The following is an 18,655-nucleotide window of genomic DNA, read 5'->3' as shown; positions in this document are numbered from 1 at the left end:
TCATAGACTGTCATTGCAATTTGCAGGAATGGATTTTTGGCAGGAACAGATCTTTTGCTGATACTGATCTTTTGAATGTGTACAGCATCTTTGTGTGCAGCATCTTGCAAAGATTTTTATCTGATGGGGAGTTCAGCTCAATAGAACAGACTGTGTAGAGTATGGCTCTCATACTGCATGAAGGGTGGTAAGATTGGTCTGTGATCTTTCATTTTCCAAAGACTATAGTCTGATGTGTGTATGAGCCTTTACTCTGCCTTTACTAATGCATCTGTACAGCACTATGGCCCGCAAACTGTCGCCCTAGTGAATGCATCCGATCGTCACAGACATGCAGGCTGGGGATAACAGTTTACCACATGCTCAGCTAGAGATAATATATGGCATATGGGTTATCGTTTTAACTGGGAATGGCCAAATAATTCATTTTGTTTTGACTGTGGGACTGTTATAAAACTGGGGGAGTTTTATAACAGTGTGATGTGAAAAATAGGAAGGGGGGAAAAGAAAAAAATGGCTATTTTCTGCATTTACGCCTACATTTTCCCCATAAAATGATTATAAAATAAAATAGTTTTGGAAGAAGAAATATTATCCAAAGAAAGCCTAGATTGTACTGAAAGAAACAAGATATGTATCACTAAGATGGCATAAGTTATTAAAAAGTTACTGCTGTATCAATATGACACAGCTAAAGTGTCAAAAATGTCAGGAACCTTAAAGCAGTAGGATCAGCCATACTATGCCAGGGAAAAAAACACATATATAAGTAGATAAATACTTGATCTACTTACATAACATGTATTATACTGTCCACGTTTTGATTTCAGTGAACGTTATATAGTAAATGAAGAGAATTCTGTTCCTGGTGGGGGCCATGTCTTTTGCCCACAGTTAAGGCTAACTCGTGATGTCATTTCTGCCCTTTACTTTTTTGCTTGTCTCCTCCAATCGCTGAGTCACCTTAGCCTTGCTTGTAAACACAAGTGAGTAGGGGATCAGGTTTCAGATAAGCAGATTGCAGGTAAATAAAGAGAAGAGGAGGAATATATTATAGATAAAAAGAACCCCCAGCATGCAATTCTTTGGCAACGACTACTAAAGGGCCAGTGTTCCTTAAGTATGTGATAACTCCAAATCATAACAGCAGAAAAAGTTTTGAAAGTTTTGAATGCAGGATTAGCATCTTTATCACTTAATACGCTCAGACCAGTTGCTGTTGAAATTTGATTTTTATGGTGACAATACCGCTTTAAGGCCTCTTTCACAGTGCGACGTTAAAGTCGCACGTTAGAAAATGTTTTAACGTGGACTAACGCACAGCAATACAAAGTCTGTGTGACATTCACAGTGCACACGTTGCGTTGTGTGTAACGTGTAGCAATATTTAGAAAGTGCTGCATGTTGTGCGTTTAGCAATAAATCTGCTGCGTTGTGTGTGTTGCAAATGCTCAGTAATGTTTTTTGTTTTTTTAAATGTAACGCATGCGCCGTTTTCCTTCCATTAGTATGCGATGAAAACGGCACACCAAGAGACACAACACAGTGCAATATAACGTCCAATTTTTATAACCTACATACGCTGCGTTAGGGGCACATTGTGCGACTTCAACGTCGCATCCAACACAACGTCCCACTGTGAAAGAGGCCTTAAGAGTAACTGTTAGGCATTAAATACAAAATTAATTTTCTAGTGCAGGCTGTTACAATAGTCAAGAGGATGCTAACCAGGCAAATCCAAACTTTAAAATCAATCTTAGTGTGCTCCTTCTCTCCCCATGCCCCCAGGCTCTAAGATGGTACGCAGACTAACACAGACGCAAAACAGAAGTGACATGCTAATGTGTATCAGCCTGATTGGCTGAAGCCTCTGTCACTCACCTCTCTGCACTGTGATTGGCCGCCTGCTCTCCCCTTCACTCTCTATTTTTCATCCGCGTTAGTGCGCAGGGAGGGGGGCCAGAGGCTGTCTCCTGCCACTGTCCTCAGGCCCCCCTCCTCCATAGGCATGTGGGCTCCCTCTCTGCTGCATCTGCCGCCCGCAGAATTCTCCCTCTTCCCTGTGCTGAATATTGGGGAAGGATAAAGGAGCTGCACACAGACTCCCTGAATAATGGTTCCAGGAGCTGCAGTTCCCTTCTATACTCTCTGCACTGCCTCCGGTGGTAGTGCAGAGAACAGATGACAACACTAGCACTTGGATACATTATTAGGTGAGTCTGTGCCTGCTGCCTTTATCCTCCCCGCTGTGCTCTGAATCAGTACGGGGAGGAGGGGGATGCGGAGGGGGGATTCTTTAACCTGGAGGGCACAAGATGGCCCCTGCCAGGAAAATAATATAAATTGAAAATTAAAAGCAATCAAAACGTGGACAGTGCATTTCATCTGATATGGAAGTTGAGCAAGCATTTATCTACTTACATATGTATTTTTTGTGGGGGGCATATGATGGCTAAGAGTTGTTCTTTAAGGGGTAAAAACCGTGGAACTGGAACCAGTTAAAGAGAACCAGAGATGAAGCACCCTCGTGAATTTTATCATAAAAATCAATGAGAACATGACAGTAAACACCTACCATGCTTTTAGTTTTGTTCTTCTCTGCCTAATTACTCTGCTATCAGCTGTGATAAGAAGCCACCGACTGAGTAGTCTAAGATTGACCTGGAATCAGATTAGCTGAGTCCGTCTGCTGTGTGAAGTCATTTCAAGCCCTCCCCCTCCTGACTCAGCCTTCCTGCTTTGCATACACAGCTGGATAGGAGTTCGGCTGTGTATAATTACCTCCTCCGCACGTCTGCCTCTTCTGCCGCTCGATCCAAGCCCTGGTCGGGAGAAATCCAGGTCGGGCTTCTGCGCTGCGGGAGGATGACGTCACCGGCGCTCCTCAGCGTGGACGGGGGCATGAGCATTTGGCCTCTCTATACTGCGCATGCGTCCCCCAAGCTAGGCTTGTACGCTGAGCAGCGCGGAAACGCTGCTAGCGTACATAGTAACAACTTGAGCTGCTCATGACCCGGAACTAGAAGGGCATGAGCCGGCGGCCATCTTGGAAATCTCCCGGGGGAAAAATATAAAAATATGACAAATAAGGCACACAACAGCGGCGAAAATAGAGGTAAAGTGATTTCCTCTGTAAGAGCTATTGAAATATATATATTTTGTGTGCTAGCATTCATCTCTGGTTCCCTTTAAACACATTTAAAAAACACGTTTCATGAGCAGAAATTACGCCTATGCATAATTACGCATCATAATCGTAATGCGAAACTTCAGGGAAACGCATAATTAATTTTGTAGTAAATTGTAAGCATTTGTAATAGAGCATGCATTTACGTGTAATTTATGCATAATTTCATGCTGACTTTGGCAGTGAATAGCAGAGCCCCCATAAATGCCATTGCTACCAAATTTGCTACATATGTTAAGGAGAATAGAGGGTACAACTTAAAAACAGAATTGTACAAAAAGACCTTGTAGTTTGTGAGAAAATCATACAAAGAAAAATGTTTTTTTAAACTGTAATTTTTCTGTTTAGAAAACATTTTTCTTTGCATTTTTTTAAATTGTTTTTCTTAAAAACTACAAGGTCTTTTTCAAAAAATGTATTTTTATATATGTTATATATATATTTATTTTTTTATTTAATGTATTTCTTTTTTTTACTTGTACCCACTATTCCTCTTAGCATATGTAGCAATTTCGGTAGCAATAGCATGTATGGGGGCCTTGCTATTTACCGACAAAGTTGGCACGTAATTATGCATAAATTACGAATGATTATGCAATATCAATCTGTAATTGCGTATAGGTGTAATTGTGAAAATTTACGCATAATTTTGCGTTACTGTTATTAGCTGATTACGACCAATACTAATCCTGATGCTTCCCCCTCCCAAGGTAAGTACGCCCCATGGGCACTTTTTTCTCTTTAGGTACATTTTTTGTGGTTAGGATTACTCAAGTACAATTCAGTCCTCAACATTTGTGCCATCAGAAAATCTGGGCTTCCCGTGGACTGAAAGGGGAGACGTCTCTGAAAGCCCACCTCTGTGTGTCTGAGCTCTGTGAGTGTGCAATAATACAGTTATAACAGTCACATTACCTGCGGATATTTGTAGATCCCGCTTACTCCAGCTATAGAGCATGACGGTGAAGAGTCCAAGTGTCCAATGAAAGCCACCACTTTGCTCTTCTGGTCACAGCTGTAATTTGGCACAGGCTCCTCCACCCCGGATAATATACTCAGAGCGCTCTGTACAGCTAGATCCTCTAACATGCAGACATCGTATATCGTGTATCCCAGCGTGGTGTTAGGCAGGAGGTCAGGTCTTCTGTTTATTTCTTCTACAGCAAACATGAAGGCCAGGAGATGCCGCAGATAATGCGCAGTTGGCCTAAAAGTAATGAAGTGCACATCATAAAATCTCAGCTACATTTATTATCCAAAGATTACTGTACATTTGCAGCCCCATACCAGGCACAGATGTAATGTGAGGCTCTGGCATACTGCTGAAAGGATCGGCAGGTAGATGGGCTTATCATTCACCTGCTTGCTGGCAATCCATTCGATGTCAGAAACTCCATCCTCCCTCCATCTGCCATTTTCTCCAGTCTTCCGGAGCTCTGTGGCCTCCCCAATCTGTGTTGCCATGGCCCACCCCCTAGCTAAGCAGCAAATTAGACCACAGCTGCCGAGCTGTGGGGGTGGCTCATGGCAACCATGCGAGAGTAGCCACAGAGCTTTGGAAGAGTGAGTGATTAAGTCTACCTCCCGCCGATCCTGGCAGTAATAATAGAGTGCCTTACAGTGCAGGCTACGCATTTTACACTCTTGTTCTGCAACAAAGTGACCCTGAAGCAAAAAAAATGAAGTGCCCCTAAGGGATTACTTACCTTGAGAGGGGGGAAGCCTCCAGATCCTAAAGAGGCTTCCCTTGTCTTCCTCTGCAGAGTGCAGACCCGTGCCGGCACTGGGACCACCCAAAAAAGCTTGTTGACAACTTGCACAGGCAGACGCACTAACACCTCCCCCCTTGGTGTCACGTACCTGGGGAGCGTGAATCCTCTGTGTGGCCGGATGGGGGCAGCCCTGGAGACCGGATGGGTGCACCCGAAGGCGACTACTGAATAATCTGATGCGAGGTAAGATACAACAGACAGTTGACATAGTCAGGGATAAGTCAGGAGTTCGTTAACAGGAATCAGTCTGAAACAGGCGAGGGACAGGAATGAAGGACAAATGGATAGTCAAAGGTATTGCCAGGTATCAAAGCCAAGATATCAGTGCAAAAAGGGACAAGTCTTTCAGGACACAAGGAACATGATGTGATGCTCAGGAGGCGACCATCAAACAAACACGTCCTTATAAAACATAATGCAGTAAGTGAGCTCACCTGCTCACAGGCAAAAAGGGATTCATAGCACATTGTAGCCACTAGATAGCGCCGGAACGTCTAAAGGTCCTGGAAGGGAAAACAGTTCTGCAACCAGAGTCCTGAGCTGGTGGGTTGCCATGGACAACCACTTGCTAAGGTGTGACACTTGGCCTTCTTCGTAAAAAGACATCTGTAGTACTGTGCAGAAGTTAGCCATTTGCACCTGCACAGTAGCACAGACCTGATCGTGTTTGGCTGTTTCCGCTGGAGCCCCAGCCGGACAATGTTAGTTCACATGCACATGCAGGTCACTGCGGGGGATGCTGGAACGGGCTGACGTATGACAACGGGAGAAGCCTCTTCAGGATCCAGAGGCTTCCCCTCCCGAGGTATCATTTTTTTTTCCTTAAAAAAGTCACAGGTTATCTTTAAAGGACCACTATCAAAGTTAACTAAAATTTAAATGCCATATGTATTTCCAGTAATTACTGGCAAATAGCAATACAAAGAGCTTTTTTCATCTTTTCATCTTTTATGTGAAGAAAATATGATATTTACAGAGAATAGTTCTCACTGTGGACATTATTATGTAAGACTGTGTCCAGCACATCCAGCCAGGGCAGTTTATAGGCACCCAGGGCGAGGGTGTAAAAATTACACCCCCTTCCCCCCACCCCCGTGGACTCGTGAACCCTTACGGTTTAGGGACAGTCACACAGCCACAGGTCACAAGTAGATTTGCCTACTTACAAGTGACCAGCCGCTCATCCAGGAGGAAGCGGGGACCAGGAGAACACAGAGGTGAAGAGAGCCCAGAAAGCCATGGGCGCCGCGCACTGACAGCCTGCAGTACCACTACAGGATATCAGGTGTCATCACGCGGTGGTGACGTGATGAAGACTTGACGTCGGACGCAGGCAGCCCAGGACAAGTCAAGGAAGGTGATCGAGCTAGTAATCTCCTTCTTCCATTTGACTGCACCGCGCGTCACCAGCTCCCTAGCGATTATGTCCTTCTGCCTGCGCCCCCTTCTTCTACTTGCTGGTCTGCGCCCAGGACGGCTGGTCGCCCTGCCTGCACTGCCCAAGAAATGGCCCTGCATCCAGCATACAGAAACAATCTTCACTGGCTGTAATCTTGTGAGTAAAATGTGGTCAGAATGATGGAAAGCAGAAATATAGCTTCAAATGTGTGTGAGTAATCATCAGCTGTAGCTCTGTGTGCCTGATCCTGTGTCTCTCTCTGTCTGGCAGTGTAAAGTAAACAGTTTACAGCCAGGGAGATCTAATTCTGTATGGGGGAGGGGGGGATGCATCCAAGTGAGGAAAAACGTACAGGTCCTTCTTTTCAGATCCTTCTCTGTATCTAAAAATCCCTCAGCTATTCTAATATGATCTGTGAGAAAGCAGGCAGGGCAGAAACAGACATTAAGTCAGTTAGTGTGTGTAAGCAGGGCAGAAACAAACAGTAAATCATTAATCTGTGAATAGTGACAGAAAAGTGTAAACTAGCAACATGTTATAGTTCTAGCCTCTAGCATCGGTGCCAAGACAAATTGTTACAAACAGCTGGTAACCAAGGTATAGTTTTTTCTCACAGGTTGCGATGAGAGACCTCCGAAAAGCTTTCTAGTGTTGATGGCTCAAAGCTCTATATGTATGTGGGGTTTACAGAAGAACAGTTTCTTTGATATTTGTTCTTTAAGCAAAGACTCCAACAGTATACTAAACTGACAAAGCACAGTTTTTTTTTTTTTTACTTTAAAATAGCTCATTCTTTGACGGTTTAGAGTAACATGAAATTCTACATAATAAAGTATGCATACACCGTCATTCAACAATCTTTTATAAGGAACAGAAATGATGTGGCTTAGTTAGTAATCATAGATATATGTACATATACAAGATTATGTTTCTGCATTATGGGTGCTGTAGTGTTTAGTGGGCGGTTCAGAATGGATCCATTATTAACCCTTAGCAAGATTTAAAAAAAAAAAAAACACGCCAGCTATGTTTGAATGTTTGAATTGTGTCATTGAGGTCCAAATAAATTATGTTAATTATTATGATACAGAATTTTGATAAGTATTATGGAAACCTATTACAAAATGGACTAATTTGCAGGCTGTCTATATGCGAGGTTGATATGGCTGTGTAAAATGTAAAGCTATAGGCTTGCTATACTCCAGTCGGTCTGGATGCTTGCCTGGCTTACAGGAGCAAAAAGAGATAATTTGCATATTGAGTAGCGGTGCATTATGGGTAACCACAAATGTTCACTTATAGCCGAATTATTGCAAGTTTCCTTCTGTTTTACACCAAGCATTGCTTTTTACTAGGAGAGCTTTTTGGTCGCTTTTATCCCCTATACATTTCTAGTGGTTTGGGTCACCTTGAGCTGCTTGGTTACCTACCCCTTACAGCCATATCAATCCCTACCATGTACTGAAGAGGACCAAAAGTCCAAAACAGGCTGTCTACATGTGGGGTTGGTGTGGCTGTGTAAAATGTAAAGCTATAGGCGTGCTATACTCCAGTGGGTCTGGATGCTAGCCGGGCTTACAGGGGCAAAAATAGATAATTTGCATATTTGGTAGTGGTGCATTGTGGGTAACTACAAATGTTCACTTAAAGCTGAACTATTGCAAGTTTCCTTCTGTTTTTCAGAAGGCAAATCACACCAAAAATGGACTATGGTAATAAAAGCTTGTAGTGAAATTGCCTATTTCGAAGCTGCTTAGATTTGCAGTAACATTTGCATATTTCTGCGTAATTACGCATCGGCGTAATTTCTGCTCATCACTAGATAAAATCCAATTTACAGCCAAAAATCTCGTCCTATAAAGTGAATCAACCCCAAGTCAGCTAGCTAATTGTACAAGCTGTTAGTCGGTATTTCTCCTGTCTGGCTCTTGGAGAAATTGCTGATGTTGCCGAAACCCAAGAGAAGCGGAAGACGTGTCTGACACTTCCGCTGCCCGGAGGATCAACTGCATACACCTCACCATAGAAACAGGGACATGAGCCCTCTGCTGCGCATGCGCACTGTCCCAGTTGGAAACATATTGTATGGCTCTCATGGAAATACATTTTAAAATACACGGCGTTTATGGCTCTCTCAGCCAAAAAGGTTCCTGACCCCTGGATTAGAGGAACAGGATGCCCCTTTCACAGAGGAAGAAATCCACCCATTCAGTAAAGTAGTTCCTAGTTCGGTTTGCCAGGATGAAACAGGGACACAGGGTTCAAGTATAATAGAAGATGATTATTTGTTATAGGTAATCTTCAAATTCATGAACTCCAACACAACTTGCTCAACGCACAGAAAGTATAAAACACAATCAGCAACCCGGTCATATTTTTCATGTAAAAAGAACAAAGCATGGAGACGTTAAAAGCTCTCTATGAGTAAAGGACATTTAGCCACAAAGGATGGTCAATGATATGCAAATTTATGCAGAAAAAATGTATGCAGAAAAAAAATGAACCAAACAAATCCCACTAAGGTAGAATCTGATTGGTCCATTTTGAAGCTGATTTTTTTATATAAAGATATAAAAATGTGCCTAATATGGCATCAATTTAGAATCACTTGTATTTCATTGACTATCCCTATGAACCTCCAGTCCTTTCTTTTCCGAGGGAGTGTTTTTCAGGGGAATTTTGTTGACGTGTTCCTGACAATGCTTTGCAATATATATATAATTTATCTTTCACTTACTGGCTTGACCTGTGTATGGTCCATCCTCTTTGTACAAGGTCAGAATTGTCATACTTCACAAAAGCAGAGAGCTGTATGATTCCTCCCAGCATGAGGTCTCCCGGCTCCGTCACCCGCTGGACATCATGAATGGTCTCCAGACCACACCTAGTAGGGGAGGAGCAGCATCTGACGGTGATGACAAGGAGCAGTGATACTGTCTGCAGTATTTCCTAATTATAGAAAAGAGAACACCAGAGCCATCACCGCAGAGTCACATGTCAGGAAACCTTAAAATACAATAAGTGCAATATGTACATTTAAAAATGTGCAAACATCTCCCGTAGCACTGTACATTGTAGATACAGTACATGAGTAACATAAAAAACACACCGCACAATTGCAGCCTCCAGCAACACAAGCACAAAACACAGACATAGGCCTCGATTCATAAAAGTGCTGTCGGGAAGGTAACAGTCGAGCGGGGAAACACCGCTGTCGGTATTTCCGCCTTCAGGGTGGTCATTCATAAAAATGTTGCTAGTTGTGACAGGCGTGCGGAGATACTCCGCTGTAGGCAGGCGTTAGGCTGTCGGGAGACATGCGGAAACAGGAGAAGCAGGCGGAATCCCTCCGTGCGGTGTTCTCTCTGCAGCTGCTTGGGAGGTCTGTCCCATTCACTGCACTGTATTCCGCACGCTTCTCGCCACATCAGAGGTAGCGGTAATACCCGTCCGCATACCGCTACCTCTAATCTTTATGAATTGACTACTTGTTACTTTTGCTATGATAATCACCGCGCAAGGCGGTGATTCATCACTCTGCTCGCGAATGTCGGCTTTTCATGCGGAAAAAGCCTTTATGAATAAAGATTCTGCTGTGTGGTCGGTAAAGTGAGCCGTTTTCAGCATTTCCTCATGCGGGAATGCTTTATGAATCGAGGCCATAGTTTATGTGTGGTTTATAACATCAGCAATACTGGTGCGTGTTCATTTGATATTCACTTGTCCACATTGTCCATATTCTATTCACTTTTGTGCTCCTGGTCAAGGGAGCGCAACGGGTGAGTGCACAACAAGGTCGCACAGCGCCTGCGCCAACTAGCCAAAGTTACTGGGACCAATAACAGAGGATCCAGGAGGCAGAGGACAGCAGCAGAGGCATAGCTAGGCCCCACTGCAAAAACTCTGAGCCCCCCCCCCCCCAGAGCCCGCTCAGGGCCGTTTAGGGGGGCTGGAGGGGTCGCAGCATAAGGGGAAAGCCATGCCCAAAGTCGGTGGGGAGGGGTGACTGTCCCCCCCCCCCCCTCACCTCGGGGCTCTCCCTTCTGCGCACCCCTCCAGTGCGTTCCTCACTCTAGTCTGTGATGCGACTTCCTGTATAAACAGGAAACGGGAAGTTGCGTCAGAGACTAGAGTAAGGAACGCACGCTGGAGCGCACGGAAGACGAAGATTTGTACTAGCCGTTGCCTGGCACTGCTCACCACTGCCCGGACACTCATTAAGCTGGAGGGGAGCGCAGAGGGGAGAGCCCCGAGGTGAGGGAGGGGGGGGGGACCGACCCCCTCCCCGCCGACTGTGGGCATGGCTTTCCCCTCATGCTGCGACCCCTCCAGCCCCCCAAAACGGGCCCGAGCGGGGGCAGGGGTCGCATCCCCTATTGTTACACTAGTGGATGGCAGCGAGGGAGCGATCAAGCTGAAGGGGGCTGGAGGAAGCCCCAGGTATGTGTGAATTTTTCTTTTTATTTTAACTCAGGTACATTTTAAGGCACTAGCAAGCAAGAAAATACTTTTGACAATACCTTTGACTCGCTATTTGGAACTTTTTCAATTGCAGAGTTAAACAATTATCTTCTAGGGGAAAAAGTGAATTGAATAAGGGCCATAAAGTACAGCTAGGATATGCTGTGCAGTGGAGGGGGCTCTATACCACCAGGGAAGCTATATAAAGATGGCAGGGTCACTAGACCACCACGGAATGCTGATAGCACTATTTGAAGGCGAGGGGTCATTAACCACTTGAGGACCGCAGTGTTAAACCCCCTAAAGACCAGCCTATCTTTTACTTAATTGGCCACTGCAGCTTTAAGGCCAAGCTGCAGGGCCACACAACACAGCACACGAGTGATTCCCCCCCCCCCTTTTCCCCCACCAACAGAGCTCTCTGTTGGTGGGGTCTGATCGCCCCCCAATTGTTTGTTTGCTTTTTACAAATATTTATTACTATTTATTTTTATTAAATAAATGTATTTTTTGTTTTTCTGTTTCCCTCTCCCTCTCACCCACCCACAGCCAGCCAATCACGGCGATCGGCTGTCATAGGCTTCTGCCTATGAGAGCGAATCGCTCTCTAGTGACCCAGGGGGACAGCTGCGATCCACGGGCAGCGTTGTACGTAGTTAAAAGACGGCGATTTTGCCGTCTTACAGTCTCCCGAGCGGCAATCGCCGCTCGTAGACTGAAGGCGGGGCGGAGCTCTGCCCCTCAAGCAGGAGATGCACGCTCAGCCTGCACGCAATCTCCTGCAGTAGCCGGCCCCAGGACCTGACACTAATTGGGGTTAGGCGGTCCTGGGGCTGCCGCCGCGTTCATTCCCATTGAGATGATGTGGTTGTTAGGTAGTTAAACCACCAGGGGATACTGTGAGAAGGAGGGGGACCACTAGATCACCAGCGAAAGCGATATGGTGATGGTTGGACCCAGGCAGTGTCTTCTACTTTATTTCCAGATGTAAGCTGTAAGGGGGCCCGAGCTGTAAGTAGTTGTAGTTATGCCCCTGCACACACACACAATGCAATTAAAGGGAACCCAAGGAAAAACTCGGGTTTAAAAAAATAAAATACTTACTTAGGAAGAGAGAAGCCTCTGGATCCTGTAGAGGCATCCCAGGTCCTCGTTGCCGCTGCTTACTGGGACCATCAGTAACATTAGGGCCTTGCTCCTTTTCCAGCACCACCATGGCCGCCCCTGCCCAGTAGCACAAAGCTGCTTATGCACGACTGGCTTTAGCTAAATGTGCAGGCGGGCTATACTCACACAGCTGCAGTACAGCCACAACCCTACCTGAGGAGAACCATGGACCCTGATCTTCTTACCGTCCAGCCTTTTGTTGGGTTTTTTCGAGCACCAGGAAGGAGCGATGTAGTAAGCATCTACAGTATAGGATTCAGAGGCTTCCTTCTTCTCAGATAAGTATGTTTTTCTAACCCGAGGTTAGCCTTAGCCACACTTAAAGTGGATCTGAGGTGAACTTTTACTCATTGCATAATTGTGTTCCTTTCCTATTGTTTATAGGGCATTCCTCAAGCCAAATATTTTTTTGTTTTGGTTTTAATACTCTAATTCCCTATAAACTAAATAAACCACGCCCACAGGTTTTCAGAGAGCCTTGGCAGTAGCAAGGGCTCATGGGAGCTCAGTCTGGGCAGGAGGAGGGGGAGGTGTTACTAGCCATTGATTTCAGAGGCAGAGGGGAGGAGGGAGGGGGGGGTTAGGTTTTTTTTTTTTTCACAGGCTGAGTGCTCAAGATACAGATAAGCCTGCCTCTGTGTAATGTTTACAAACAACATGGCTGCTGTTATTGTATCACAGGAAGAAATAATCATTTTCTATTAAAGCTGTTTGCAGCTAGATTTGCTGTCTAAACTATATATAGTTAGTTTTTCATCTCTGATCCGCTTTAAATACATGACAATGACTTATTTAAAAAGAACCAGTAGGAAAAACCTCATTGTTGGGATCTTCTACTTCAGCAATCTGAGCTCACTTCGGTCTTTAAGATTGGGGAGGGGGTACCCTGCAGAGGATAGCTGATGTTCTATAATGCCAGTCACAGAAGGCATAGAGCATGAAGAGGCTAAAAGCTTTCCATCAGTAAGGCCTCATTCACACCTAAAATGGAAAATGCAAATGCAAGCGTTTTGCATTTTTGTGTGCTTTGTTTTTCCCCCTCCCGGCGCCCCACTGTGCGTTGCGTTTCTGGTAAAAGCACTTTTCTAAGCGCTTTTCCAGAGCGGTTTTATAATTCACTCCCTGACACGAGTCAGGAAGTGAACTCTTTGACCCGGAAAATAATAAATACAATGTATTTATTCTCAAAAACGCGAACGCAATCGCCGCATAAAGCGGTTTTGTGGGCATTCATCGCTCTTCCTATACCTTCCATTACAGTAAAAACGCCCCAAAAATGGCACAGGCACCGCTTTGCTGAATGCACAGTGCACAAACCGGGCTGATATGAACCTTCTCCTAGAGATTCATTGCACCAGCGTTTTGTGGGCGATTTTAAAAATTGCCTGCGCTTGAAAAAAGGCCGAAAGGGCACCTAGGGGGTTTTCGCCCTTTTTTAAGTGCCTGTGATTTTCAAAATCACCCTAAAAGCGCTTGTGCATTGATTCCCTATGAAAGTTTTCTCATCTGAGCGGTTCGATTCCGATCTGCTCAGCAAAGCGCTGCCTGTACCATTTTTGAGGCGATTTGCCTCAATGGAAGGCATAGGGAAATCGCAAAGCGCTTGAAAAAAACGCTTCTATAGTGATTTCCCAGCACTTTCATGAATAAATACATTGTATTTATTCATTTCCGGGTACAAGAGTTCACTTCCTGACTGATGTCAGGAAGTGAAAAGACGGAATTGTTCTGCAAAAGCGCTTACAAAAGCACTTTATACAAAATCACAGCATGCAGGTGAGCGCCAAGAGGGGAAAATAAGAGAGCAAAAAACTGAAAATCGTTGCTGTCAGGGATTTTGAATTTAGATGTGAACAAAGCATCAAGGATGTTTAACCACCAAGGATTGTCAATGAGACACAAATGTAGGCAAATGGACCAATAAATCCCACTAAAGTTGAATCTGATTGACCCATTTTGAAGCTGAAATGTGCATAATATGGTGTCAGCTCAGAATCACTTGTATTTCATTGACAATCCCTAAGAACCTCAAGGCCTTTCTTCTCAGAGGGAGCATTTTTCAGGGGACTTTTGTTAAAGTGTTCCTGACAATGCCTTGAAAAAAAAAAAAATATATATATATTTATATTTACACTAACTTGCTGGAGTGGTGTATGGTCCATCTTTTCCATGCAAAATCAGGATTGTCCTAAATTGCAAAAGTAGAGAGCTGTATGATTCCTCCCAGCATGAGATCTCCGGGCTCCGTCACTTGTGGGACATCATGAATGGTCTCCAGGCTACACCTAGGAGGGGGAGGAGCAGCATCTGACAGTTAGGAGGAGGAGCAGTGGTACTGTCTGCAATATTTCCTAATTATAGTAAAGAAAATGCCATAATATGACAGGGTTTCCACCAAAATACACATAATGTGTCAGTGTTTCCACCAAATACACAAAATGTGGCAATGCTTCCCCCCAAATACACAAAATGAGGCAATGCTTCCCTCCAAATACACACAATGAGACAGTATTTACCCCAAAATACATATAATGTAATCATATTTCTCCCAAATACACATAATGCGCAGCGTTTCACTCAAATACTTATAATGTGTCAATGTTTCCCAAAATACACATAGTGCAGCAGTGTTTTCACCAAAATACACATAATGCAGCAGCGTTTCCCCAAATATACATAATTTGGCAGTGTTTCCATAAAAAATACACATAATGCGGCAGTATTTCCCACAACCTACACATAATGTGGCAGTGTTTTTTACAAAATACACATAACAGTACAGCATTTCCCCCCAAATACATAGACTGCAGCATTGTTTCCTCACAAAATACTCACAAAATACTCACAATGTGGCAGCATTTCCCCACAAATTATTCGAAATGAACACAATTATGGCTGAGTTTTCCATAAATACACACAAAGTGGCAGCGTTTCCCCAAAAATACATACACTGTGAAAGCATCATCTCATAAAAGACACATTATGTAGCAGCACTTCCCCACAAAATATACACAATGCACACAATTGTGGCAGCCTTTCCCACAAATACACATAATGTGGCAGCATTTTCCCCAAACTACACATAATGCAGCCGTGTTTCCCACAGAATACACATAAGGCAGCAGCGTTTCCCACAAAACACACAATATGCAGCAGTGTTTCCAACAAAAAACACATAATGCAGCAGCATTTCCCTCCAATGACACACAATATGGCAGCATTTCCCACAAAATACACATAATGCTGGACAGTGTGGGACTGGACTGGTGTGAAGCTGAGGAAATCCACCTTCTGGCCAAGCAGCAGAAACCATGTGTTATCAATCCCAATAGAAACCTGTAGCAAGTCTTCACTGTAAGCAGCAACACATGATTACTGCTGCTTGGCCAGCAGGTGCATTTCTTCAGCTTTACCACCTCCCAGTCCCACAGTCCTGCAGGAGCATTTCCACCAAAATAAACAGAATATGGCAGTATTTTCCCACCAATACACATAATGCTGCAGTATTTCACAAACATACACATAATGTGGCAGCTTTTGCACCAAAATACATATAATGGGCCTGATTCACTAAGACAAATAGCATGCCTAATCAAAGTTAACACGCCTTATCAAAGTTAACACGTCTTATCAGAGTAGTATAGCAAGCGCTACGAAACCCCAGGGGCTCAAGGCAGGACGAGTGGAGCTCTTGTCATTGCCAATTAGCAGGCATACGTTCGTAGCTCTCGCTATGCTACTCTGGTAAGGCGTGTTAACTTTGGTAAGGCATGTTAACTTTCATAAGGCATGCTATTTGTCTTAGTGAATCAAGCCCAATGAGTTTTCCCCAAATATACATAATACAGCAGTGTTTCCCCTAAATACACATAATGCGGCAGTGTATGCCCAAAATACACATAATGCGGCAGTGTATGCCCAAAATACACATAATGCGGCAGTGTATGCCCAAAATACACATAATGCCGCAGTGTATGCCCAAAATATACATAATGCCGCAGTGTATGCCCAAAATATACATAATGCCGCAGTGTATGCCCAAAATATACATAATGCCGCAGTGTATGCCCAAAATATACATAATGCCGCAGTGTATGCCCAAAATACACATAAGGCAATTATTATTATTTTTTATTTATATAGCGCCAATATCTTTTGTAGCGCTGTACATAGTACAAAACAAAAATGGGGGACAAATATACATAAGAAATTCAAGACACTGTACAGTCATGACATTCAATAGTAGAAATACAAATACATACATAGTTAATGTGTAGTTTCAGAGATCTCTACAGTTAGTATAGGTGCATATGTTTAATTACAGCAGTGTGAAAAACACTAGGAGGAGGCCCCTGCTCTTGTGAGCTAACAATCCACTGTAGAGGGTAGTGGGGAGTAAACAATAGGGAAAGAAACACAAGGGATAATGAGTGTGGCAGTGAACTTTAGTGCTACCTATAGCAAATTATAGGCTTGTCTGAACAGGTGTGTTTTCAGAGTATGTTTGAAGGTTTCCAGGCTCGGAGAATGACGAACAAACCGGCTGAGGGAGAGAGTTTTAAAGGAGTGGGACAGCCCGTGAGAAGTCCTGGAAGCAAAAATGCAAAGAGGTGGCCAGGCTAGAGGACAAAAAGGTCTCCTGTGAGGAGCAGAGGATTCGGGTGGGGAAGTATCTGGAGATTAAAGAGAAAATGTATGAAGGTGACAGCTTGTGTTGAGCTTTGTATGCAACTGTGAGAAGTTTAAACTGGATCCTTTGGGCAATTGGTAACCAGTGGAGAGATTGGCAGATAGAGCCTGCCTCAGAGGATCTGGAAGAGAGGTGGATGAGATGGGCAGCGGAGTTTAGTAGGGATTGGAGAGGTGCCAGTCTGCTTTTTGGTAGACCACAGAGTAGAGTATTTCAGTAGTCAAGATGGGAGATGATTAGAGCATGTATAAGCATTTTGGTTGCCTCTTGTGAAAGGAAGGGATGGATTTTGGACATGTTTTTGAGATGGAAGTAGCAGGAGGTAGTTAATGTGTTGATATGTGGCATAAATGAGAGTTCTGAGTCCAGAATTACCCCCAGACAGCAAGCTTTAGTAGTTGAGATTATTGGGGTGTTATCTACATTGATACTGACTACGGGAGGTGGAACAGAAAGCAAAAGTGGAAATATCACAATCTACGTTTTGCTTATGTTGAGTTTAAAGAGACACTGAAGCGGAAAAAAATATATGATATAATGAATTGGTTGTGTACTATGAATAATTACTAGAAGATTAGCAGCAAAGAAAATATTCTCATACTTTTATTTTCAGGTATATAGTGTTTTTTTCTAACATTGCATTATTCTATAATATGTGCAGATTACACAACACTCAGCATTCAAAATGAGTCTTTCAGAGCAGTCTGTGAAGTAATGACCTCTCCTCTAGCAGAGGAAAAGTAAACAGTTCAATTACAGTTGAGATAATAAAAGTCAGATAACAGCCCTCTCCACGACTAAGTTAGTCGGAGAGCTTAATAGCTTTTTTGCATAGAGATAACAACTGGAGTTTCTCAACCCTTCCTGTACTGGAAACAATTAGACTGATGTATCTGATCTTAATGTTTTTTTTCTTAGCTGTACTACACATACAAATCATAATATCATCATTTTTTTTTTCTCTTCAGTGTCTCTTTAAAGAGTGTAAGGAAGTGGGTTGACTTGAATGCAGATACAGTAGATAGACAGTCTGGGACTTTAAGCAGTAGTGTGGAGAGGTTTGGGCCGGGGCAGAACAATAAATTTTGGTGTCATCAGCAAAGAGGTGATATTGAAAACCAAAAGAGCGTATTATTTGTCCCAGGCCGTGAGTGTAAATGGAAAAGAGGAGGGGTCCAAAGACAGAGCGAAGGTAAGAGTTGATCCAGGAATGTGCTAGGCCCTTGATTCCCAGTGTCAAGATGGTCTGGAGAAGCAGGGTATGATCAACAGAGTCAAACACGGAGGAAAGATCTAGGAGTGTTAGTACAGAAAATCTGCCTTTGGATTTAGAAACTAGGAGGTCATTGGCAACCTTAGTAAGAACTGTTTCTGTGGAGTGCTGAGGGCGGAAGCCAAACTGGAAGGGGTCCAACAGGGAGTTAGCAGAGAGAAAGTCAGACAGCTCTGAGTAAATGTGGCATTCCAGCAGTTTGGAGGCAAAGGGAAGGAGAGAGCCTGGTCGGTAATTAGAAAGGGCAGTAGGGTCTAAGGACGGTTTTTTGATTAGGGGTGTGATGATAGCTTTTTTAAATGAAGTAGGGAAAATAGCAGTAGAGATGGAGAGGTTAAAAAGTGTTGTTAAAGCAGGAATGAGGGAGGAAAAGAGCTGGGGGATAAGATGAGAGGGAATAGGGTCCAGGGCACATGGAGTGAGATGAGCTTCAGAGTTTAGTGAAGAAAGACGCTGTTCAGGCAGAGAAGGTCGTTAGTAGGGAGGAGGTTTGAGTGAGTGAGTGGTTATGTAGAGAGGCGGAGTTGAGAGTTGGGGAACAACCAGGCAGAGAGGAGACACAAAGAGGTTGGACTGGTGAAGAGGGTTGCTTTTTAAAGCTGTTCTGCAATGTTTCAATTTTGTTCACGAAATATGCTGCAAAGTCTTCTGCAGACAAGCATGTGGTTGTAGAGGGAAGTGGGGGTTGGAGAAGAGAGCTGAAGGC

The 18,655-nt window shown here is 43.9% G+C and overlaps 1 protein-coding gene across 1 annotated transcript in view; it reads right to left on the bottom strand.

Annotated features, from left to right (window-relative positions):
* LOC137504571 (vomeronasal type-2 receptor 1-like) overlaps positions 1–14,231 on the bottom strand; it is a 51,731-nt gene extending 37,500 nt beyond the window's left edge. Inside the window, exons 1-3 of the mRNA XM_068233153.1 lie at positions 14,125–14,231; positions 9,096–9,307; positions 4,103–4,394 (exon numbers count right to left, since the gene is read on the bottom strand). Coding sequence (XP_068089254.1) covers positions 4,103–4,394; positions 9,096–9,307; positions 14,125–14,157 — 537 coding nt within the window. The 5' untranslated portion in view covers positions 14,158–14,231. The remainder of the gene's footprint in view (positions 1–4,102; positions 4,395–9,095; positions 9,308–14,124) is intronic.
* Positions 14,232–18,655: the final 4,424 nt, after the last annotated feature.

This window comes from Hyperolius riggenbachi, chromosome 4 (genome assembly GCF_040937935.1).
Source record: "Hyperolius riggenbachi isolate aHypRig1 chromosome 4, aHypRig1.pri, whole genome shotgun sequence".
NCBI lineage: Eukaryota > Metazoa > Chordata > Amphibia > Anura > Hyperoliidae > Hyperolius > Hyperolius riggenbachi.
The sequence above is the reverse complement of the archived record's forward strand: the minus strand, read 5'-3'. Positions and strand labels throughout refer to the sequence as shown.